Here is a 22,534-nt window from a genome sequence, read left to right on the forward strand (position 1 = left end):
TACGAATGATCTCTTTCAACCTCCCGCTGACAAGGGCTAGCCCTAATGTCTGACCAGAGCTTGCAGGCATTGAATACTCATCCGGTTATCGGATCAAAACACCTCTATTTCAGCTTTTTTAAATATAAGAAGATAAATGCTAGGGAATTAATCTACTTAGGTGATATTTAAGAAGACACAGGCCATGAAAAGACTGACCCACTTCTATTGACATGGGCACTTCTAGTACATACCAAATGTCAAACGTAACTGATTATGTCTTTCCAAAAGACCAAATAGCAGAGTACTGGTGTTAAAAGTTGATATGTTGCCTAAGAGTTGGAGACGCCATGGACATTGCTAGGATTACAATGGAAAGGAAAGTTGCCATGTGGGCCATTAGGGATAGAGCTCCATGGTATATTAGGAACAGATCATAATCTGCATAAAGCAGGAGTGGCAGTTGTAAGAAGACAGAACATCATTCGCACAAAGGAAAAAGACAATCAAAAGCAAGAGATAAGACCGAGACTGCATCCCTCTTTTATTGATCGATCTGTAGGCAACGAACATGAGATTGACGGGTCATGACAGCAAGGACTTATCAAGGTTCTGGGAATCAAAATGCAAAGCTCAAAATTCCGAGAAAGAGTGTTATATGTATACCTAAGGGGGCAATCTCATGCAGACAGGGGCTAGGGACTGTTCAAGCCTTTCATTCGAGGATGCACATACATGGACCTGAGCCCAGCACTGTATGAATGACACCTGGTAGTAGATGCTGCTTTTCTCTGGGAATTAAAACAACCCATCAGGGAAGTTGCCGTCTTCGAGCATATGATCCTCAAGAACGAATTCCCCAAATCTGAAGGATTCATCAAACGAGTACAAGGGAAAGTCTTCAGCATCATTAGAAGTTTGTGAGGTAATTCCACGCCCTGGGTTGCTGGAAGGAACTTGTTCATTCCATCTTGCCTCATGAACTGCCATTTCTGCTGGAACAGAGATTTCCGTAAAATGCCCTGCATCTCTGATCTTGGAGTTGTAAATTTCCAGCTCCCAGAGGTCCTTGTCAATTGCCTGACCCAAGGCAGTGCAATAGTACTTTTCATCACCATTGTTCTTCTTTAAGCATTCCAGCCGCATAACGAATTTGTGATTGTAATGAAATAGTGTTTTGAATTGAAGTTTATGATAATCCCCAAGTGATTCTGAGAGATGGCTCATCATATGTCTCTCAGCAACTCGTGGTAGTATTCCTTTTTCCTCACAAATGTTGCATAACCCCTTGTATCTAATGACAGGGTTATTAGGTGAGCTGTTGATAATTTCATCATTTCTGTGTTTGGGAAGAAATAGACAACTATTCTTCTCAACTGAATGTCCACATTCATTGTATATGTGACATCGCTCTTGGTTAATATGTCTGGCTTTGTAATCCTCTTGAGTCAATTTTTGTGGAGGCATGCTTTTAACAGATCCAGTCAGACCTCAATAGTTGACGCAGGGTTCAAAGTCTCAGGTTTGATATTGTGAAAATAGGTAGTTCAAGATAAATTCAAGTTTTGTGCTTGAGAAAGAAGAGTTTGAACAGAATGTACTCAAAACAAAACTTACTCTTTTTATATAGAGATATGAGCAGCTTCTAGGTATGGCTCATATTGCCTAGTCATTGGCTTTATGGCTCACAATTCCCAGGCATGAAGTGGCAAGATATCAATGAGTATTCACTGTGACTGGAGTTCTTTGTATGGGATACCCAGTCATTGTCATATGGCTTTGCCAACAAGATGAGATGACAATCAGCAAATGTAATTAATCATTAAACAATACTCAAAGCTTATTCATGTCGTTTGCACTAATTATATAGGGGCCACTCACTTACCAAACCAACAGCCAGTATATGCTTTTCAAACAGATAGATCTATCAAAAACCAAAAAAGGAAGGGCATTGATATAATGATACCAGTCCCCCTACTGTCATAAGATAAAACAGTTTTATAGAAGATGTGGATTGGTTTCCAGCTTAGCCACTTCATTAAGCAGAGAGATCTGGTTCCTTGTCTAGCCATGTTTAAGAGTAGACTTGTGCAACATATAGCAGCCACACATTAGAAGCACATTACTTAGTCTTCACCAGTTATCAATGTGATAAAACACAAATCACATGAACACCTCATTGATTGGCATGGAATAAGGGGCGAAATTCTTGTAGATACCTTAACTGGAGGCTAAATAAAACTAGCTGGCTTCATGATGCTGAGAAGTAATTTGCACAGATCCTTTTAGTCAGAGAATACCTCAGATTAGACAAAAAGTATCAAGCCCACTCATCCTCTGAAAATAATCAGAGAAGGGGTCTTTCCTTTATGACAGCATGCATGACTAATTATTAATAGTCATCGTTGTATGAGTTTTCAAAGTCCAGCATCAAGATTCCCAAGCCAGAAACCATTCTGACTATGTATGCCTGAAGGCATATTTCTCATTGCAATGAAGCTATTCAGGGCTCCTGGGAATCGATTATGGATGCCCTTGAATTTCCTGATTTAGTTTTTATAGCGTATTGGTTGGCATTCAATGCGTAGAGTGTGTATACTGCGCTGATTTCACTTGATAGTGGCATATATCAACGATATGACTGGCTTCATTCAAGATCATTCCTTGATGTATGATGATTTTTTGTTTTATAGTCAAGGTACTAAGTACCTGGCTTTACTAGCCATGTCCAAATCGAGCAATCTAGGGCATATATTTGATCACGTGGGGAAAGACTGTCTGGTTGCCCTCGACGGCCAGAGAGTGCTGAGTTCTTTCGTATTCTGCTACGGTTGCCAGACATTGCCATACGATAGATGTCTAGTCTTTTTATACTTGATGATTTACATCGGATAAATGATTTTTCCCTTGAAGATAGCGTTGTGTTACCGTTGTTTTCTAGCGATTGAACCTATTCAGTATAGATCTTCAGGCTCTTTGTCATTCGCTGTCTTGTTCAGAATAACACGTAGACGTAAGCAATCTCTGCTGAAGTTTAGATCATGATGGAATGGCATTCTGTTAGTACCTAGACAGTGTACAGAAAGATTTCTTGGATCAAGATAATGCCACTTCAGGTAGCACAGGACAGGATCTTTTGGATGAATCATAGATGCTTGGGACGGCCTGTGCTACAAGACCATCCATGACATGACACGAGGGCCTCTGGATACGGCCACACTAGTACAGCTAGCTCTGAGCAGCTCTCCAGCACTTGGCTGTCAGTCTCCAGAGAGAGATGCCGGTATACGCTGAGCTTAGCTTTGGAAGTTGATAGAAATGGCGCTGTGTAATATACCATGCCCGAATAGCACTAGCGGTACTCGGCTTGTTTGTGCCGGCCGCCTACGGGACGATCACGGGGTAGGAGGGCCAATTAGCACGCAAGGAAAGCAATAGCCCTGGATGGCGGTCAATACGGTGACAATACGGCGTGTTACACGGTACAGCTTTCCCCCCCGTGCCCCACCAGCAAGAACATCGATCGATCTGCATTTCTTCCTGCGTCGACGCCAAACTCCGAAACAAACTCTCATGCATCGTCATCGACTGCATCCTGACAACAGAGTAAATTGAACTTAGCCACTCTGTCTCTGCATGCCATAGTCCGCAGATGGAGTCGCATCCTAATGGCGAGGCCAACGGCCGCGGTGTCCGTCCCTCAAACGCTCCCGTCCGCGGGCGGCCGCAACTCTCATGTACCCCGTGCAAGCGCAGAAAGTACGTCTATGCTGTTTCTGTCTCATCTCGTCTTGGACAACATTATGGCACTTACAGGACACTAAACAATGTATTCATGGAGTAGACTCAAATGTGACAGGGCCCGGCCCTGTGACAATTGTGTCAAGCGTCGAGAAGCAGATACATGCGTGTATCCCGCCAGTGGATCTGCTCCCCGCGACCAGACGCGCGAATCCAAAAAAACAAAAAAGCGCATCGAAAGACTTGAATCGCTCGTTATGGAGCTTCTGGACCGGGGCGCCCCGAACCATGAATCTTATTCGGACGGTCCCTCGACTAGCGAGAGCGAGAGCCAGGTCCATTTTCACATGCCTCACCATGCATCGGAGAATGGCCACGATACTGACAGCTCACCTGTCCAACGAGACGTCCCTGCGATGCGGCGGCCATTAGATTTGGCTGCTAGCAGTTCCTCTTCGTCTTTATGGGAGAGCGTTCTCCAGGACGTAAGTATTCTTCTTTCTCTTATCGATAACGAGATAAACTAACCCCCTTTTTTTTAAAAAAAAAAAAGATTGGAGAAATCAAATTATATTTCGAAGAGAATGAGAGTGAGTTCAAGAAACAGCTTGGAAAGGTAGAAGAGGCGAGAACTCCAGCACTAGAGCCTTACGCTCTTGAAGGCAACCCAATCCATTGGGGCATCGATACATTCATCCCTTCTCTGCCGCAGCGGCCGGATGTTGATCTCCTGGTTGCAAATTACTTCAGCCCAGGAAGTTTTGTCAGACGTGAGTAGAGCTTGGCCCCTTCTGCATATTTATGACTGACTCCATCGCAGCTATTATTCACCCCAAGAAGTTTCTCCGTGAAGTATGTTTAGCTGTTTTCCCTAGCTGCGTATCTGCCCAAGCAACTAACAATTCGTGCAGTATGAAAAATTCTGGGATGATCCATACAGCGTTTCAAAACTCTGGTTAGGTGTATTGTTCACCATAATGAGAATGGCAGTACACGCATCTCGAGAACATGGTAGCGATCTCCCACCCACCCTAGGGGACACGGACGAAGCCATGACCTTGTACCGAATGCGTGCTAAACAAATCTTGATGACCGAATCACACGCCAAACCTTCGATAGAGAAACTCGAGCTGTTAGCACTACATCTTGATGCCGAGTTTATTCAGTGCCAGGATGCTAGCACAAGTATCTGGGTCAGTGGGGCTACTGCAGTTCGCATGGCAATGGAACTTGGTTTGCACCGAGATCCGAGCCTCCTAGGCGGGAAACTTTCACCTTTTGAATGCGAGATGCGACGTCGTTTATGGTTGGCAATCATGCAGACTGATGTGCTTATGTCATACCAGGTGGGACTGCCGAGCATGATTCCCAGGGGCCAGTGCGACACGATGCTTCCCAAGAACCTTCACGAAGAGGACTTTGATGAAGACTCTCTTTCACTCCCGCTGTCACGGCCATGGAACGAAATGACCAAGATCTCACCTTTCCTTGCGAAAGCCCCGCTTCTTGCAGTGTTTACAAAAGTAGCGTCGCATATACTAGACATCCATCCCAAAGACTCAGAAATTCCAATCCTGGAGCAGGAACTTTATGCTGCACGAGACTCGTTACCTCCTATATTCAAGGTCCGTCCGATGCACGAGTCCATTCTCGATCATCCAGCCATGATTCTTCGACGCCTTGCAATCGACCAGTCCCTGCATAGCGGCCTATGCATTCTTCATCGGCGTCATTTGCCGCTTGCTCGCTCCGACCCACAGTACAGTCATTCGAGAAAAACTGCTATTGATGCTTCTTTGACTTTGCTTAGCTATCAAGCTCTAACTTACTACGAAACCAACCCTACACAGCGCCTGGCAGGTCACAGGTGGCTAGCAACGTCTATTATACGCCATGATTATTTGCTCGCAGCTATGCTAATCTGCCTAGATTTGCGCCAGGGCATAGAGGGCGAAACACACCCTGGATCCAGCGATATCACCCTGTGGGGCAGAGATAGACGGGAAGAAATGATGACTGCCTTGGAGAACTCGTATAATGTGTGGTATGCGTGCAAAGATATCTCGATTGACGCATTCCGTGCAAGTGAAGCTGTGGCGGTTCTTCTCAAAAGAGTCAGAAGTGCAGAAGAGGAGAAACAAAGATCAGAAACAACTGTTTGTAAGCTTACTTCCCCCCACTTCTTTTTGGGTTTTATATGAAACTGATATCTGTGTTTAGCCTCAATACCATCAGTGGAATCACTTGAAATCTCACCAGAGCAGTTCATTCCTGCCGGTGCGGATCCGTACAATCTCAGCTTGCCATTCTCAGAAATGGTGGCATCTCCAGGAGCTATCGACTGGGTAAGCCTATGATCTAAAGATCCTTGTTTTATCATAACTAATCAATAATATCCATCTCACAGGTCGAATTTGATCGCTACGTTATGGGTGGGAATATTCCTAGAGAACACAATATGTAGTAATCTTTGTAAGGTATTTATTTGGTCGGTGCTTTTGCAAGGAGGTGTTTTAGGGATTGGATTTTACATTATCATTCCAGGTTTGAGAAATGGAGGATTTATGTGGCTATACCGTAGGATGACTTCATTCGAGATTTATTATCTGCTATCCTCTGTAGTCTCTTTTTGGAATGGTGAATTCAGTCAGATTGTTAATACATCCTTGACGAGAAGAGTGAAAGAAGAACAAAAAGAGGAGGCTATACATATGTTACATTGCTCTGAATAGGGGAGGAAACGAGAAATATTTGACAGGATATAGAATCGCACGACCCAAAAGAAGATAAAGAAGAGAAAAAAGAACTTTCAAAATAGTAACACAATCCCGAATGACCAGATACATGCAAATCTAATTCATGTATATGTATTGACTTGTAAAGGCAACTTTGATTTTTTGTTTTTCTCTTTTGTCTACTTCCTCCCCTTTGATTTCGTCCTCGATTTTGATGATCCTGAGGAATTCGCTGTTGCTGCTGCCGCCGCCTCCTTTGCTTTCCTCCTTATATCTTGCCATGAATTAACGGTCTGGCGCTGCTCGGCCTCGTATCTTGAATATTCTTCCACGCGTCTGCGGTTGTCCTCGGCCATGATACGCGCGTCATCGATTTCTCGCACCGACTTGTAGGAGTTTGCATCAGCTTGCTCTGCTTCGGTCAAACGGGGTTTTGCACGTGGAGTCCCGTCGGGGTTGGCGGAGTTGTTGCCTGTAAATTCTTCTACTTTGTTGTTCATTTCCTTTTTCATGCTGGAGAATTCCTTCTTGGCGTTGTTCACCATCTTGTCGATAATGCTGATGTTTTCGGGCTTCGTGGACGATGCCGAAATCTCGGATGATGATGTTGTTCCACCTGTCTGTTCCTGTTGCTGTTTTCGGAGTTGGGCAATAAGTTCTTCTTTGCTAATCATTCGGATGCCTGATGCAGCTAGAGCATCTGCTGTTGGCTGTACCTTCTTGATCGGAGCTACACCAAGCCATGAGCGTGTGCTAGGCGTGTTGAGCAGATACGCCTGGACTAGCGCAAAGAAACCGCTGGTAGCAAAATACAACTGCAAAGCAGCTGGTTGCCACATTATAAACAATAACGATATAGCCGGCAGTCCCATGGTGAAAGACCTGCCGAGGGAAGTCGCTTGTAAATCGTTTGCTCCGCCAGATGTCCCTTTCTGCAGAGGAAAGAAAAGAGTGCATATGTCAGCCTAATGGAACCCGAAAGATGTGTGCTGGTGGGGAAAGACCTACCCGAAGAGCCATATACATGAATGCCGTTGTTAACGCAGGCATCACGTATAAGGGATCGTAACTCGTAAGATCATGAATCCAAGCAAATTCTTCAGTCGCAAGCGCCGGCACCGGAAGTAAACTCATTCCTCGCACAACACGGAAAGTTCCAAATCCAAGAGGCACTTGCAGCAATGGCATAAAGCTCTTCCACATGGCAATGCCGTTGTTCTTGTAAAGATCATCCATCTCCACTTTAGCCTTTGCCGCTTCCAATTGCTTCCCTTGGGACATGAAGTTGAGCCTTTGCTTCCTCAAGATTAACATTTGATCTCTGACAGGCGCGGTTTTGGCTGCATTGTCGGCTGCCATGAGCGACGGCTTGAACAGAGCCAGCCGCGTTAATACACCGGCAACGACGATACTGGCCCACCAGGGCATACCGCTGAGAATGTGAAGATGTTCGATTGTCCATTCCATAAATGCTGACGGGCCCCAGCCAAAGTCGAGGCCGAGTTCTTTCAAGTACCCAATGCGTTCGGGGATGTCTTCGATTTTGGGGATGAGGTCTTCGAACTCCGGAAGGACATTTTCAGTAGCTTCCGGTGTCCCGCTGGCCGCGGAGGACGTTGAATTGAATCGGGCGTATGAAAGACCAGACACAGAGGCCGGAGGTAAAAATGAACTGGCCTTCAAGCGTAGTCGAGCTCCGGGGCTAGAAGCGAGAACAGGACGAGAGGCAATGGACGATAACTACCAGCAGTAGCGAGGTTAGTGCTCACGGCTCCAAGACATGCTATTCCCCTGATAAAGAAAAACGTACCGATCGAGCTGGGGAGATGTGCTTCACTGAGGGAATGCTCCTTATATTGCCTTTGACGGCAGCCCTTGATAGGCCGCGAGCGCCAAACATCTTGGCGGCGGTGGTGATTGAACGAGAAGGAGAGGAATAGACGGTTGTCTTCGATGCGCGCGCTGTTGCGGCCGACAAATATTTTGTTCCGCAGCGATGCGCCAAGCCCGATTCTGCCAGGCGGCGGCCTGCCGGCGAAGAGTCAAAAATACCGATATGAAATCAATTAAATTGAATTGAATTGAATTGTATTGAATTAATTGCACTTATTGATTTGGTTTCGTATAACAACATTGTGCCTGTCAGATGAAGCTTCAAAAGAACAGTTCCATGCGTGGATCCCTGTGTTCTAAATACGGAAATGCCTGAAAACGCCGGCCAGAAAGTGCGCCCTTATATATACAGAACCCTGAGGCTCCTTGAACCCCGTAGCTATAACAGTAATAATAGGAATAGATAAATGTGATGTGAGCAAAATACGTGTCTCTCCGTGTTCCTTGCTTCTTGACATTTTGAAAATCGACGCTGCAAGGTATTATTCTTCCCGTCTACTCAAGGGCCGCTGCATCCCCAACATCGGCGTGAGGATTTCTCCGTCGGTCTCGTATCTCTCTCATTTCGATTCCAGGGCCAACCGGGGTGGTGCGCCTGTAGGTCGGGAAAATCTGTATATATATATATATATATATATAATCAGCATCCATTACAGAATAGAGAGAACCGCGTGAGAACTAACCTTTGTTCCAGACCAGCCCAGACGGAACGCGGCTTCATGCGCGAGTAATTCACCTAGGCCGAGCATCAGGCCGTTGACAAAGGGGAGGATGACATTAATGGCCGTTCCGCGCAGTAAGCTCCAGAAGGTAGGCGGCTTGTAGAGAATCACCGGCGAGCTTGATGTGGACGGTGGTGAGGACGAGAGCTCGTTGTTGGCTGAGTAGTTCTCCGAGTCTGAAGGCACGGTCAGGCCAGAATCGTACAGTTCGATTGGCTCGCTCGCTCTGTTGTCGGCCATGGCGTGCGTGACAGCGTATGTATGTAAGTAAGTAAGTACGTATGTGCGTGTGTGTATGCGTGCGCTCAAGAGGATGGTATACGAGCCGACGTCAAGCAAGCTGAATGTTTGGTGGGGAACCCCGGCTTATGTAATCAGCAGCTCCTCGCAGACGGGGATCAGAGGGCGTGATCAGGCCGAGAAGGACGCGGTGGGCGTTGAAGAGAGTATGTTTGCTTTGAAGCACCAGCTGCTGCTGCTCTAAGCCATCGCACGGAGTTAGTAGCGGTGCAAGTTCAGCAAGTTGGGGGGTTGGTTCAGCGCGGCGGGACCAATCAGGCAACCGTGACGTACGGGAGGAGTAAATAATGCTAACCTTCTCCGACCTTCCATTCACCAGAGGACTCCTGCTTTCTTCAACACTCCAGCACATCGTCGACATTTTTGACTCTGGGCCAGCATCCTCCTCACACACCGACATGGCCTCCAGTTTCCATGCCAATCAGGATGAGGCCCTTTCTCAGTTCTGCGCCATGACGGGCGTCTCTCCATCGGAAGTGAGTTCTCGCGCCTCGTGTTGCCTTCGTCCATACTAACAGTCTCTCCAGGCCCGCCCCTTTCTAGAAGCTAACCAGTGGGACCTCGATGCTGCCGTCACCGAATTTTTCGCAGACCAAGAGGAAGAGGAGCTCTTACAAGACATGGATCCGAGAGGCGGGCGTCGATTAGGAAGCGATGACCCAAGCGAACGCTCGACTGAACATACTCCGCCAGCTAAGCAGTCCGACACTCGACGTAGTCCGGCCAAGAAGTTTGCAACGCTGGGCGATCTAGCCTCAGGCAGTGGACGTGACTCGGGCAACGAAGATGACGAGAACCAAGATTTCTTTGCAGGAGGTGAAAAATCCGGCCTCGCAGTGCAGAATCCGGATGATCTTAAGCAAAAGATTTTAGAAAAGGCCATGCGGTAAGATTTCCGCCTTTATTTGAAACTACTATGGTTACTTGAATTCACTAACAACCCGTCGCAGACCCCAGCCCCCCAGGTCTGGTGAGTCAGAGACACGAAAATCTTACTTTACTGGATCCGCCCGCACTCTTGGAGGTGACGATACGCCTAGCCAAGTGATACGAGATCCGAACGAGAATCGTCCTCAACCAGCACCCAAAGTAAACCGCACATTACACTTCTGGGCCGACGGGTTCTCGGTGGATGATGGCGACCTTTATAGATCTGATGATCGTAGGAACGCCGGCATCCTCGAAGGCATCCGGCGGGGCCGCGCTCCTCTTTCGATCATGAACGTCGCACCAGGCCAGGAAGTTGATGTGGAAATAAAGCAGCACGACGAAAAATATACTAGGCCGAAGCCAAAATACAAGCCCTTCTCCAGCGCCGGCCAGAGGCTGGGAAGCCCTACGCCGGCTATTCGCACATCCCAGCCCGAACCTGCTGCAGCGGCGGCGGCGGCGGCGGCGGCGGCGGCGCCTGGACCTTCAGAAGCAGCGAAACCAAACATAGACGAGTCACAGCCGACAGTGACGTTGCAGATCAGACTCGGGGACGGAACGAGGCTGTCTTCTCGCTTCAACACAAGCCATACAATTGGGGATGTCTATTCGTTTGTAGCAGCAGCCAGCCCAACCAGTCAGCCTCGCGCATGGGTCTTGATGACTACCTTTCCCAGCAAAGAACTGACCGACAAAGCCGCTATCCTGGGCGAGTTGCCCGACTTCAAACGCGGCGGGGTTGTTGTGCAGAAGTGGCAATAGTTCAAAGCCAACTTCTAGCCGATCTAGATTTCAGAACTTGCATACTTGGATTCTATAAAGTCTCAAAATCTATGCCTAATGTAACTAGATGAATGCTAAAAAAAAAAAAAAAAATCGCTCCGTTCGATTTTGAAACAATCCAAAGCACTTATCCAGTATGTAGTTATCAAAAAGTAGTTGAGATTGCGGAGATGGCTGCTTATCAATCAACGCTCCGATGACGCAGAGCAACTTTTTTCTCCCTGAATCTACCGCGGTAGAGAACCAAAAACACGACGCATGCTTCTACTTGCAACTGAGAGCTTGGATTCGCTTTCGTATTCATTGTTCTAGTCACCTCAAACCGCAAATACAGCATTAGAAGGGCACATCTGCATGCAATGCCCCTCGAAGGCGTCAAAAATATTGTGCTGGTAAGTTCCCCCCCGCTCGCTTATCGATAACAGCAGCGAGTGACGCGCTCTTCTTCAGCACTGTTGATATATTATTTGCTGATCGATATCTTGCTTCCTACCAGGTCCTCTCCGGCAAAGGCGGAGTCGGCAAATCGTCAGTGACGCTGCAGCTCGCTCTCGCGCTTACGCTCCAGGGGAAATCGGTCGGCATCCTCGATATCGACCTCACGGGCCCTTCCATTCCCCGCCTGGTTGGCAAGGAGGATGCGAAAATAACGCAGTCGCCGCGTGGCTGGATACCAGTGGAGGTTTACCCTGGCGATGCTAAGAACGATACGAATGCGGCTTCGCGCGGGTCGTTGCGATGCATGTCTGTAGGCTTTCTTTTGCGCGATCGCGGAGACGCCGTGATCTGGCGGGGTCCGAAGAAGACGGCTATGGTGCGCCAGTTTATGACGGATGTATATTGGGGGGAGACGGATTACTTGCTTATTGATACGCCTCCGGTATGGACGTGCCGTGAAGAAACTCCCCGTATATGTTAATATCAAGTACGGTCTGATGCTAATGTGGTGATGTATGGTAGGGAACGAGCGACGAACACATTGCCATTGGCGAGAGTCTTCTCACCATGTCGACGCCTTTACGTACGACAGCCACAAGCCAGAATATATCCTATCTCGCCGGCGCGGTGCTTGTCACTACGCCCCAGGCCGTCGCGACGTCTGATGTTCGTAAGGAAATAAATTTCTGCGTAAAGACGCGAATCCCTATGCTGGGCGTTATAGAGAACATGTCCGGGTATACGTGTCCATGCTGTGGAGAAGTGAGCAATTTGTTCTCTCGTGGTGGAGGGGAAGTTATGGCAACTGAAATGTCGGTTCCATTCCTGGGCCGCGTGCCTATCGATGTCAAGTTCGGCCAGCTTGTTGAAAGCCAGGAGATTGGGGAGGAGTCAGAGAGTGATTATGAAGATGATGAAAATGTCGGCAAGACTGCTGGCAATGGTACAGGGAATAAAACTGGACAGGTTGAAGAGCAGGGACCTGGACAACGTCCGGCCGAACTTGATAATCGACTATTGGTAGACAGATATATGGATTGCTGGTCGTATCCCGTCTTCCAAGGCTTCACCAAAACTCTTTTGGAAAAAATTGAAACCTGATCGAGGCACGGCAGATAGAAAAGGGAAAAAAAAAAGAGAAAAAGAAATCGCATACAAAGGCGCTCAAATGGATTTGTATTTATTACCTCAGCACACTTGATATATATATACAGTTATATATGATACCAGGCTTTGATAAGAGTGTGCTATCATCAAGTCATCAACTCATTAGATTAGACACCAGTCTGAATCAACTACAAACGGGCTTCGATATTAAGTAAGTAGGAGGATTTGGTCACTTCAAGCCGTGGGAATAGCGATAGCCTGGTCCTGATCCCTGACAAGCAGTGCGCGCAAAGAATACTCCGCAGAATGCGACTGAGAATGAAACGTTTGCCGACTAGTCTTCTCACGCTGTATTATCGTCTTCAACCAGCTCAACCAGTTTTGTACGTCAGCCACGAGGGATATCCTGTTGCGGCTGGTTCTATCCGCAGTGAAAGAGGAAGCCGGGAGCATGGAGGAGCCCCGGGGAGTATCGGGAGGCTCTGAAGGCCATGAAGACCTATTGCTTTGAGCATCAAGACGCGTCTCTGAAAGCAATGCAGGCGAAGTCCTTGTCATTGCTGAGTTGGTAGTCTTCGCTTTCGCAGAGACATTTCCCAGCAGAGCCTTACTTCCTGGCCTCGATGACGTAGAAGCAAATTCCTCCATTCCTGTCACCGGCGTTACTGGAGGACGTGTCTCTGTCCCAGCCCTAGAAATATTTCCTCGTCTATTTTGATGATTTGAATTCGTTTCCTGTGTTTCGACTCGAGTAGCTCGCGGATAACCGGTTGCAATAGCCGTCTGCCGGAGATCGTCGAGCAAACCTAGTGATGACCCATAAAGGTCGTTATTATCATCGACAATGACGATGTGACCGTCTACATCTGCGGGGCCATCCATGTCGTTGGTGGTATTCTCTTGGATAGCTAGTAATTCGCCGGAAGGAGGATGAACCTCGCCGAAGGGAGCAATGTGGCTGCCATATTCGTTGGCAAGACTTAGTTTACTTCTGCCGCATATCTCTGCGATAGAGTCTAATGTACTGCGAATTTCTGGCTCAATTGCACGTAGAATGGCCTCGATGCCGAATTCGTCAACAGAAGGTAAGTCTACTTGTTGCGCAGGCATATTTGTAGACAGCCGAGCGTTCTCGGTCTCGACCGGATTGTATGATCTCACCAGCACTGGCTGTGAAGTTAATGTAGACAAACGCCCGTTTATATGTCTATTGTCTCTCGATTCTGGGAAACGTCGCAGTAAAGATCTTTGATTTGCATGCAGCTGCCGCTGAGCAGTGGTTCTTCGTGCTAAGGTCGATTCGTCAAGCGCCGACTCGCCTCGACGAGATACGATGGGAGAAGGGACAGCCAGGTTTGGCAACAGTGCAGGGCCCGAAGTCCCTCGCGAGACAGCCGGCTGGGGCAGAGATGAAGAGAGTCGAGATCCATCATCTTGGTGGGTCGAGGCCATTGTAGATCTGGCTTTCATCTTGTCCACGTTCTGCTGCAGAAGACGCAACTCAAACCGGGCTATTTCTCAACGCTAAAGCTACCTTACCTACGTAGTCGTATGCCACAGGAGATGACACGCAGCAGAGCAATGAGGGCTGACCGTACTTTAGTCTGGCAGTCAAGACGAGAATCCACCGGGGACCCAAATTAGGACGGCGGCGTTGGTCTCAGCTCGGCTCACAGCGCAAGTTGCATGTTCAGCTGCACAAAAGCGGAACTCCTCTCGCAGAGCAGATTGAAAAATACATCGGAGGGATGGGATCTTGCAGGGAGTGAGTTGGCAGAGGTGGTGTTGTTGTTGTTGTTGTTGCTGCTTGCCGAGGCGGGGTTGGTTAGGGGAGGGAAGGACTGGCCAAGTTGAAGTAGGAGCAGCCAACCATCTGCGCGCAACAACACAACGCTCCAACTGCCAACACCTGACGGCTCTTCCTTGCTTGCATTGCTGTCCCAATTTCTGCAAGGGCGCTTTTCAAGATGAGCAGGAATTTTGTATGCACCTATTCTCTTCCTCCTTTTATGCTGAATCGAATTGAATCAACACTGACCGCGCAATCACAGTTCCCTGACTCCGATGATTCAGGGTCCGACTTCGACGAAAACACCACCGATCTTCCGTTTCCCAAGCCATTGTCGAGGACCTCGTTTCTTGCGCCTGATTTCGACCCGGCCACTTTCCTCTCGTCGCTTACAAACAGACACCAAACATTAGAGGATTTGCGGTTGGAACTGCGAGAGTTAAGCCAGGGACTGAATAAAGAGCTGCTTGATGTCGTCAATGAGAACTATCAAGACTTCCTGTCGCTTGGTGGCGCTCTTCATGGGGGAGAAGAGAAGGTGGAAGAGATTAGAGTTGGGCTCTTAGGTTTCCAGCGAGATGTCACGGATATACATGCCAAAGTCGAAGCCCGGAAAACGGAAATGCAGAGCCTGTTGCAAGAGAAGAAGAGCTACCGAGAGAAAGCGAACATTGGAAGGTCGCTGCTTGATATTGCAGAGCGCATTGAGGAGTTGGAACAGCGATTGATGATTGTCAACATCAAGAAGGCCAACGGTGTTACAAGTCCCTTGGAAGATGTAGGTTCTGACGCTGGAGAATTCGATTCCGACGACACAGACAGCGATGGAGATTTAGAAGATGATGACGACGAATCGGCAATAATACCAGTTAAAAAACTGGAGAATCACGTTCAGAAATACGTCTATGTCATTTCTGAGTCGGAGCGAATAGGCAACAATCATCCCTTTGTGGTTGGCCAGCAACCCCGTCTGCAAAAGATTAGGTCTACATTGCTTCTTGATTTGGACACGGCGCTTAAGCAATCTAGAAAGGCTGGAACCAAAGACGAAGCTCGTACAGTCAAGATTCTGCGGCTCTATGACCTCCTAAAGGCAGAGTCAAGCGCGGTTTCTGCTCTCAAACAGCTTTCGATATAGCTGTTGCAAAATCATTTCACGAATTTTCTATTGTTTAAAAGTACATTGCATAGCGTGGAGTTGGTTATTGATTTCAGATAGCTAGCTGCTTTGATAGATACCATGGAACGCCATATATAAAAGAAAAAAATTCTAATTAACAATACAGTACCGAGAATCTTAAGTAATTTACAAGCCCGTCAAGTACGCTGCATCGGGGGAATCGTCGGATTTGAAGTCTCCGTTGAGACTGAAGCCGGGGCCGTTGGTCGAGCTCAGCACCTACACCAAGTTAAGCCATGCACACATTTTTATGTTTGATCAACGATTCTTTTCTTACCACTTCATATATCTCCTTAGGAACACGGTCACTCAGCTGGAGGGCATCTTTCTTGACCTGCTCGAGGGTAGCTCGCAAGTTATCGCGCAGTTGATCGGGCGAAAAGGCCAATTGTCCAATTGGCATTCGAATCACAGCATCTCTTTCACGATACACGGTACCGCCCCGTAGCATCTGTACTCTGATTCCAACATCATCGACGACGGTACCGGTTTTGACACTTGGCATTAGACCTCGAGGACCAAGGAATCGACCTAACCCAGCCTTGTTCATTGCATCGAGACTGTCCGTGTGGCATATACACCGATCGAACTCGATGATTCCCTTTTTGATATTTTCAAAGACTTCTTGCTCTCCCACAAGGGAAGCGCCGGCTGCCAGGGCATCCTTTGCGTGTTTTGACCCGGGCGGCGCAATAACGCAGATTCTGGATTCGGTTTGAACAGCATGAGGAAATCGGACCATGTTGCGAATGACTGGACCGTCCTTTCTGGATTTGAGTCGAATATGAACTTCGTATTTTGCCGATTCACGATCACGCCCGACCTCGAAAGCACGGATGTATCTGTTATGTCATGTTAGTAAGATGACATACATGTGTTTTTTTTTCTCTCCCTTTCGGCGTAAAACCGTACCTCATCGCATCACACAGTGCATACTGATCAATCAATTTCAAATCTTTCTGTTGATAGTCACGGGCACCTTTGTTGCTCTTCTTCTTCGACTTATTCTGATCCTTCTTCCCTTTGGCTTGGGGATTGTTCTTCACACCGCGCACTTGTTGCTGGCTGAGCGGATAGAGGAAAGGAGCAATGACGCCATTTGGTCGCAGAGCCGATCGGTATGATGCTGATATATTCCGTGCCGTGACTGGCAAGGATCGAAAGGGCGTAGCCATTGCTAGAATACAACCCAAGCCTGACTTACCTTCGTGAATGACGGCTCTGCCGAATGTTTTCTCGGAGCGTTTAAGGAGCGGAAAAAGGTTACGCCGGCCCTTCTTTCTAGGGTGGGTCTCCGTGGCTTCCCTCTGCGATTCGCTGTGGGGCATTGCTTTTTCTGGCTGAGTCACCCCGCTATAACTTCGCTTTTTGCAATTCTTCTTGCTGTCTATCAGAATATTGACACAAAGCAATGGCTTCCTGCAAGTTGGTCTGCGCGAGCGGCTCCAATCCGGCGGGTCTGCTGCCCGCCACGCTGATTGCTACTTCCGTCAACGAGGCACGTCCCAGTCCGGTGGTTGAGATCATCTATGAGAATGCTACTGCCCTCACCGGCGGTGATCTGATCCAATTCACCAATGCCGATGGGAAGACGGTACATGGTATTGATCCTGTCATTGCAGAGCTTCGTGCCCAGTTCCCGTTCCTCAAAAGCAAATACGAGGCCCAAGTATGCACCCACTTAATCCCTATATATAGCTTAGAGTCTCTAATGACCACTACAGGAGGACCAATGGCTGTCTCGGTTGAAAGAATACATTCCTCTAGACTTCAAAGCTCTCGAAGCTCCGCTGCAGGCTCTGAACTCCTACCTGACTCTACGCTCTTTCCTCGTTGGCTACTCTTTGTCCGCCCCCGACATTGCCCTCTGGGGTGCCCTCCGTGGAAACCGCGTAGCAATAACAGCAGTGAAGAAAGGAACACTCAAGAACTTGTCCCGTTGGTTTCGTTTCTTGGAGGAGCTTTGCCCCTGGACTACTGCTGCTGTCAACGATGTGAATGCTGCAGCAAAAGCGAAGACTGCAGCATTGTCTAAAGCAGGTGCCAGTTATGATATTGCTCTCCTCAACACTGATCAGGGTATCTTGACTCGCTTCCCACCAGAGCCATCTGGTTACCTTCATATCGGCCACGCAAAGGCTGCATTATTGAATGATTACTTCGCCCATGAGAAGTACAAGGGCACTCTTCTGTTGCGGTTTGACGAGTAAGAACTCTTTACCCTTCGTCTCGACTGTTGCATTTTACACAACTAACTCTTAACCAGCACCAACCCCAGCAACGAGAAAGAGGAGTATCATGACGCGATTATTCATGATCTGGAGCTGATGGGAATCAAACCGGACAAAGTCTCATATTCTTCGGACTATTTTCAATTGCTGCACGATTATTGTATCAAGTTCATCAAGGCAGGACATGCATACGCGGATGATACGGACAAAGAAACCATGGCCCATGAGCGCATGAACGGGATTCCGAGCAAGCGCCGTGATGCCTCTGTAGAGGACAATTTGGCTCATTTTGAGGAGATGAAATCCGGCTCGGAAGAGGGTCAGAAATGGTGCATTCGCGCCAAGATCTCCCCAGACGATAAGAACAAAGCTATGAGAGATCCTGTCATCTATAGATGTCAACAGGCTGCTCACCCTCGGACCGGCTCTACTTGGAAAGTTTACCCGACTTATGATTTCACCTGTCCTATCCTGGACTCAGTAGAAGGGGTAACTCATGCGCTGAGGACAATTGAGTACAGAGACAGAAACCCTCAGTACGAGTGGATGCTGAATGCCCTACAATTGCGAAAAGTCCAGATTTGGGATTTTGCTCGCATGAACTTTGTGCGAACACTGCTTTCCAAGAGAAAGCTCACCAAATTGGTTAACAGCGGTGCGGTCCGAGGCTGGGACGAGTAAGTTCAGATGACTCAATTTACCTAATACTTCGCTAAGCAGCATACTAACTTTATTATTTAGTCCCCGTTTCCCTACGATCAGAGGTATTCGCCGACGAGGCATGACTATTCCTGCACTTAGGGAATTTATCTTGAAACAGGGACCAAGTCGTAACATCGTCAATCTGGACTGGACTATCTTTTGGGTATGTTCCCCATAGTCATATTGTGTTCTGCTCCTTTAACTAAACAATTTGCTAGTCTACAAACAAAAAGCACATCGACCCCGTTGCCCCACGTCATACTGCAATCTTGAAAGAAGGAGTGGTCAAGGCTACCATTTTGGGAGCTCCTGAGACATTCGTTCAAGAGAAGCCTAAGCATGACAAGAATCCCGATATCGGCAAAAAAAAGGTAGCCTTCAGCAAGTCTATTATCCTCGAGCAAGAGGATGCGAAGTCTTTCAAACAGGATGAAGAGATCACTCTCATGAAGTGGGGCAATGCCATAGTTCGCAAGATTGAGAAATCTGGCGATGTTGTAACCAACCTTGAGATTGAGTTGCACCTGGAAGGCGATGTTAAGAAAACCGAAAAGAAGGTGACATGGTTGTCGACCGAAGGGCAACAGCTTGTGCCAGTCGAACTTGTGGGCTTCGACCATCTCCTGACCAAAGACTCTCTTCAGGAGGAAGACAACTTTGAGGACTTCCTGAACCCTAAGACCGAGTGGACTGAACAGGCGTTTGCTGATGGAAATGTTGCTGACCTCAAGGAGGGCGATATCATCCAATTCGAGCGGAAGAGTTACTACCGACTTGACCGTCCTTTTGTTGCTGATGGAAAGCCGGCAGTGTTCTTCGAGATCCCAACCGGAAAGTCATCAAAATAGATTTTTGAGAGGCCATGTTAGCCGATAATCATGTGGCTCAATTTGTCTACTAGAAATATACAATGTTAAACGTAGCTTTTCTCGTTTGCCAAGTAGTAACGCAGTAGAAAGGAAGTCCCCCCCATGCCAATAAGTGCACAAGACGTGACACTGCATGCCCCACTTGTGGTTGACTGAATCAGGCTGTCACTTCTCTTCTTTCACCAGATTTCCCTTCAAAACAACTGCCAAAAGTCATTCTCAATAAAATCAAGCTTTGAAGACATCATGGCTATCGCCTTGTCGGCACTAAACACCGGCGTGATCATCACTTTGCTCTTCCTGGTAAGTATTTTCCTCTATGGCTATCGATTTGACCGCGACTTATAAGTTTTGATAGAGCAGTGCAATTTCCATCGTATTGGGAGGGTGAGTCCAGCTATTTCCAGCTGCCGACCTCTTTACTCAATGGAGAACATATGCTAACTTGTAGCTAGAATCGCCTGGTCGCGCATAGTGTCGCTCTTCCTGCCCTTTCCAGCCTCCTGGGGAGCAATATCTACGCTCTATCCAATCCTCCCATTTCTCTTTGCATTCGTCTCGGATATCCTTGCATCTCGGTATCAGCAGAGCGTTGACACGCGCAAATATCAGATTGCGTTGTCGTCATCATCCTCTGCCGAGACTGTCACTGATGGTAATAACGACAATAACGATACCACAGTGATGGTCGCCAACAGAAACATCATCAATCGACCCTCGTCGAGACCGTCGCTTCCGAGACCCTCACTTCCTACTTCTCTCTATCCCTTCATTGCATCCACCTTAGACCATTTGCTGACCATTCTCCCTACCGTGATCGCCACTCTCGCCGCCACATATGTCGCACCGAGTGATAATAGGTGCCATCTCGAGCAAACCTGGCAATCCTTCTATCACAACAAGGACGTGAGAGCTATCCGTACGATACAAGACCAATTGCAATGCTGCGGTTTGCGCAGCACACGAGATAGAGCCTGGCCGTTTAAGGATTCAACACACGGCGATAATTCGTGTGAAAGCACAACGGGTTATCGGCAGAGTTGCTTGCAGCCGTGGAGTGAGCAGGAGAGGCGTGTTGCGGTTTTGGTTTTGGTGGCTGCTGTCTTTGGTTGGGGTATTAAGGTATGTTTATATCTTCTTTAACCACTTCCCTCCTGTGCTCACCCCCCCCCCCCATTCTCCATTGTTTACTCTTCGTAGTAATGCTAGCTAACTAAATGGCATATCGGTAGATGGGGATAAGTTCACTAAACCTCAGATTTATCTTCCGGGGCAATCGAGGCAATGCTTGGACTAACTTTAACCATGAGAACATTACTCGGGATGAATCTACAGGCCCTAGATACCGTGATGATGAAAACGCGGATTCGGGGCATGGAGGGGCATCAGATGACGACCCTACCATTAGCAGGAGCCTCCTGATAAACCCTGGCTCGCGAGATTTCCCCTCTCTAGAGGACACGGATCTTACGGGGACGGGCCGAGGGAGATAAGACGTGTGATTATCTCACATGACACACACACGAGCAGAAGAGAGAAGGGAAAAAAAAAAGAGGGAGATACCATTCGGTTAAGGAAAAATGAGGCTACTTCTATTCACAAATCTGTCTATACCAGGTACTTGGTATGCCAATGAGAATTCTCTTTCGGGTCCCACGTAATATCCAGAAGCCCATCTGCGTAAAGCCCACTAATAACAAGTCGGCCTCTTTTGGAGTCCATATTACCCGATGTACTGCTTGGGTAGTTTGTTCCATCATCTAAAAGACGAGTCAGTATATGACAATAGAAAGAAAACAGAGGGATAACCCACCAGCGTAGAGTGTCCGGGCAAAGTATTTACTATACAGGTTGAAGAGGCTTCCAGGAAATGGACTGAGATCTAGACCATGTCCTCGACGGATCTCTGCCACCACTGAAGGTGCAACACATCCATGCGGCCCCTTGGCCATGCAAAACAACCTACCAGCGTCAGGAGACCCAGCTGCAATTACTCCGCGAAGGAACTTTCCATTTCGGTCAAACACAGTATGGTCCTTGACGTCTAAAGATTTGTCGAAGCTGATATGTTCGGGATGAAAGGTCAGATAAACACTGCTATAACTGCCAGACAGCGTGTTGTTTTCTGGGTCACGCTCATAGACTCGGACAATGTCCGTGCTACTCGAAGCGACAAGAAGCTCTCTCCCAGTTGGCGTAACAAGGATTCCATTCGCGAATGGTATACCACCTGCAACAATGGAACATATGGGTTGGGCCTCAGTGCCAAAATCGACAAATGTGACCCATCCCAACGGCAGACCGAGCACCCTTTCAGTAAAGGACAGGACTGGATGTCTTCGGCGGAGGAGACATTGATCATTTGTAATGTAGAACGAGGTGTATGACACCGGTGACACAGAGTTTGGAGATCTTATCGTATGGCCGTCATCAATAATAGTGCCTACGTACTCTGCCCGTGCTTCCTCATAGTCTATATCCATGATTTCCACACTACTTCTGTCCTGACCTTGATGATTGACAACAAACAACCTTGTGTGGTCATTCCCATTTTCACGATATAGCCCTAAGCCAAGGGGATGGAAATCAGACACCACCGGAAAGTTTGTCAGTTCCAATTCTCGAAGAGAACCTGTGCCGGCGTAATCGTACAGCATTAAACAGCCTCGTTGATGGGAATTAATTGCACGGCCCTGCAATAATAATTAGAGATGTATTGGAATAAAGACAACAGTGGCATAGAATCCAACCAACCCATAGTGAGCTCCAAAACACCCGTCCGGGGTCTGAGCTGATAATTGCGAGGCCACGCTCATGGTCCAAGGCCATATCCTCTGAGAATTGAACGCGGTCTTTGAATAGGGTCCAGGCTAGACCGCTCCGAAACGAGAACCATTGTTCGGGGAGCCGAGGAAGCTCTACCCATGGCGAAAGAAGCTTGTGCAAGAATGCTAGCAGGATGGAAATCACGGCGATGATCGTGAAAGCCTAGGGAAGTGTCAGTGGGGGTTTCAGATGGTGAAGGAACTCTTTGGTTTGTACTTGGGCAGGAGATAAGCCCATTCTGATGGGGAAAGATATCGCATGTAAGAATATCGTTTTAGTATGTACGGTCGAGGATGGAAGCTGTTCATA

At 47.8% G+C, this 22,534-nt stretch overlaps 12 protein-coding genes across 12 annotated transcripts; 6 read left to right on the forward strand and 6 right to left on the reverse strand.

Annotated features, from left to right (window-relative positions):
* Positions 1-777: 777 nt before the first annotated feature.
* Positions 778-1,125, reverse strand: UA08_00368 (hypothetical protein; the record flags this gene model as incomplete). Its single annotated transcript, XM_020260166.1, has 1 exon — positions 778-1,125. The coding sequence occupies one exon, from the start codon at positions 1,123-1,125 to the stop codon at positions 778-780; it is 348 nt and encodes a 115-aa protein (XP_020124707.1).
* Positions 1,126-3,631: 2,506 nt separating this feature from the next.
* On the forward strand, positions 3,632-6,184 carry UA08_00369 (hypothetical protein; the record flags this gene model as incomplete). Its single annotated transcript, XM_020260167.1, has 7 exons — positions 3,632-3,738; positions 3,839-4,205; positions 4,274-4,490; positions 4,541-4,572; positions 4,632-5,880; positions 5,941-6,065; positions 6,128-6,184. 7 exons carry the CDS (start codon positions 3,632-3,634, stop codon positions 6,182-6,184), a joined length of 2,154 nt encoding a protein of 717 aa, XP_020124708.1.
* Positions 6,185-6,634: 450 nt separating this feature from the next.
* Positions 6,635-8,355, reverse strand: UA08_00370 (hypothetical protein; the record flags this gene model as incomplete). The annotated part of the gene is made up of 3 exons (XM_020260169.1): positions 6,635-7,387; positions 7,464-8,195; positions 8,266-8,355. 3 exons carry the CDS (start codon positions 8,353-8,355, stop codon positions 6,635-6,637), a joined length of 1,575 nt encoding a protein of 524 aa, XP_020124170.1.
* A 488-nt stretch (positions 8,356-8,843) lies between these two features.
* UA08_00371 (Mitochondrial import protein 1) lies at positions 8,844-9,310 on the reverse strand (the record flags this gene model as incomplete). Its single annotated transcript, XM_020260170.1, has 2 exons — positions 8,844-8,960; positions 9,032-9,310. The coding sequence occupies 2 exons, from the start codon at positions 9,308-9,310 to the stop codon at positions 8,844-8,846; spliced, it is 396 nt and encodes a 131-aa protein (XP_020124169.1).
* A 458-nt stretch (positions 9,311-9,768) lies between these two features.
* On the forward strand, positions 9,769-11,062 carry UA08_00372 (UBX domain-containing protein 1; the record flags this gene model as incomplete). The annotated part of the gene is made up of 3 exons (XM_020260171.1): positions 9,769-9,846; positions 9,898-10,256; positions 10,321-11,062. The coding sequence occupies 3 exons, from the start codon at positions 9,769-9,771 to the stop codon at positions 11,060-11,062; spliced, it is 1,179 nt and encodes a 392-aa protein (XP_020124168.1).
* Positions 11,063-11,442: 380 nt separating this feature from the next.
* Positions 11,443-12,622, forward strand: UA08_00373 (Cytosolic Fe-S cluster assembly factor cfd1; the record flags this gene model as incomplete). Its single annotated transcript, XM_020260172.1, has 4 exons — positions 11,443-11,475; positions 11,580-11,963; positions 12,044-12,191; positions 12,246-12,622. 4 exons carry the CDS (start codon positions 11,443-11,445, stop codon positions 12,620-12,622), a joined length of 942 nt encoding a protein of 313 aa, XP_020124167.1.
* Positions 12,623-12,862: 240 nt separating this feature from the next.
* On the reverse strand, positions 12,863-13,738 carry UA08_00374 (hypothetical protein; the record flags this gene model as incomplete). The annotated part of the gene is made up of 1 exon (XM_020260173.1): positions 12,863-13,738. The coding sequence occupies one exon, from the start codon at positions 13,736-13,738 to the stop codon at positions 12,863-12,865; it is 876 nt and encodes a 291-aa protein (XP_020124174.1).
* An 857-nt stretch (positions 13,739-14,595) lies between these two features.
* Positions 14,596-15,555, forward strand: UA08_00375 (hypothetical protein; the record flags this gene model as incomplete). The annotated part of the gene is made up of 2 exons (XM_020260174.1): positions 14,596-14,610; positions 14,680-15,555. The coding sequence occupies 2 exons, from the start codon at positions 14,596-14,598 to the stop codon at positions 15,553-15,555; spliced, it is 891 nt and encodes a 296-aa protein (XP_020124173.1).
* A 168-nt stretch (positions 15,556-15,723) lies between these two features.
* UA08_00376 (hypothetical protein) lies at positions 15,724-16,772 on the reverse strand (the record flags this gene model as incomplete). Its single annotated transcript, XM_020260175.1, has 3 exons — positions 15,724-15,816; positions 15,875-16,439; positions 16,510-16,772. The coding sequence occupies 3 exons, from the start codon at positions 16,770-16,772 to the stop codon at positions 15,724-15,726; spliced, it is 921 nt and encodes a 306-aa protein (XP_020124172.1).
* Positions 16,773-17,008: 236 nt separating this feature from the next.
* Positions 17,009-19,378, forward strand: UA08_00377 (putative glutamate--tRNA ligase, cytoplasmic; the record flags this gene model as incomplete). Its single annotated transcript, XM_020260176.1, has 5 exons — positions 17,009-17,266; positions 17,322-17,803; positions 17,864-18,505; positions 18,570-18,693; positions 18,749-19,378. 5 exons carry the CDS (start codon positions 17,009-17,011, stop codon positions 19,376-19,378), a joined length of 2,136 nt encoding a protein of 711 aa, XP_020124171.1.
* A 267-nt stretch (positions 19,379-19,645) lies between these two features.
* On the forward strand, positions 19,646-20,892 carry UA08_00378 (hypothetical protein; the record flags this gene model as incomplete). The annotated part of the gene is made up of 4 exons (XM_020260177.1): positions 19,646-19,702; positions 19,758-19,786; positions 19,855-20,521; positions 20,632-20,892. 4 exons carry the CDS (start codon positions 19,646-19,648, stop codon positions 20,890-20,892), a joined length of 1,014 nt encoding a protein of 337 aa, XP_020124176.1.
* A 115-nt stretch (positions 20,893-21,007) lies between these two features.
* On the reverse strand, positions 21,008-22,462 carry UA08_00379 (hypothetical protein; the record flags this gene model as incomplete). The annotated part of the gene is made up of 4 exons (XM_020260178.1): positions 21,008-21,159; positions 21,213-22,092; positions 22,154-22,387; positions 22,442-22,462. The coding sequence occupies 4 exons, from the start codon at positions 22,460-22,462 to the stop codon at positions 21,008-21,010; spliced, it is 1,287 nt and encodes a 428-aa protein (XP_020124175.1).
* Positions 22,463-22,534: the final 72 nt, after the last annotated feature.

The sequence above is a fragment of the Talaromyces atroroseus genome, assembly GCF_001907595.1.
Source record: "Talaromyces atroroseus strain IBT 11181 chromosome Unknown scaffold_0, whole genome shotgun sequence".
NCBI classification, from domain to species: domain Eukaryota; kingdom Fungi; phylum Ascomycota; class Eurotiomycetes; order Eurotiales; family Trichocomaceae; genus Talaromyces; species Talaromyces atroroseus.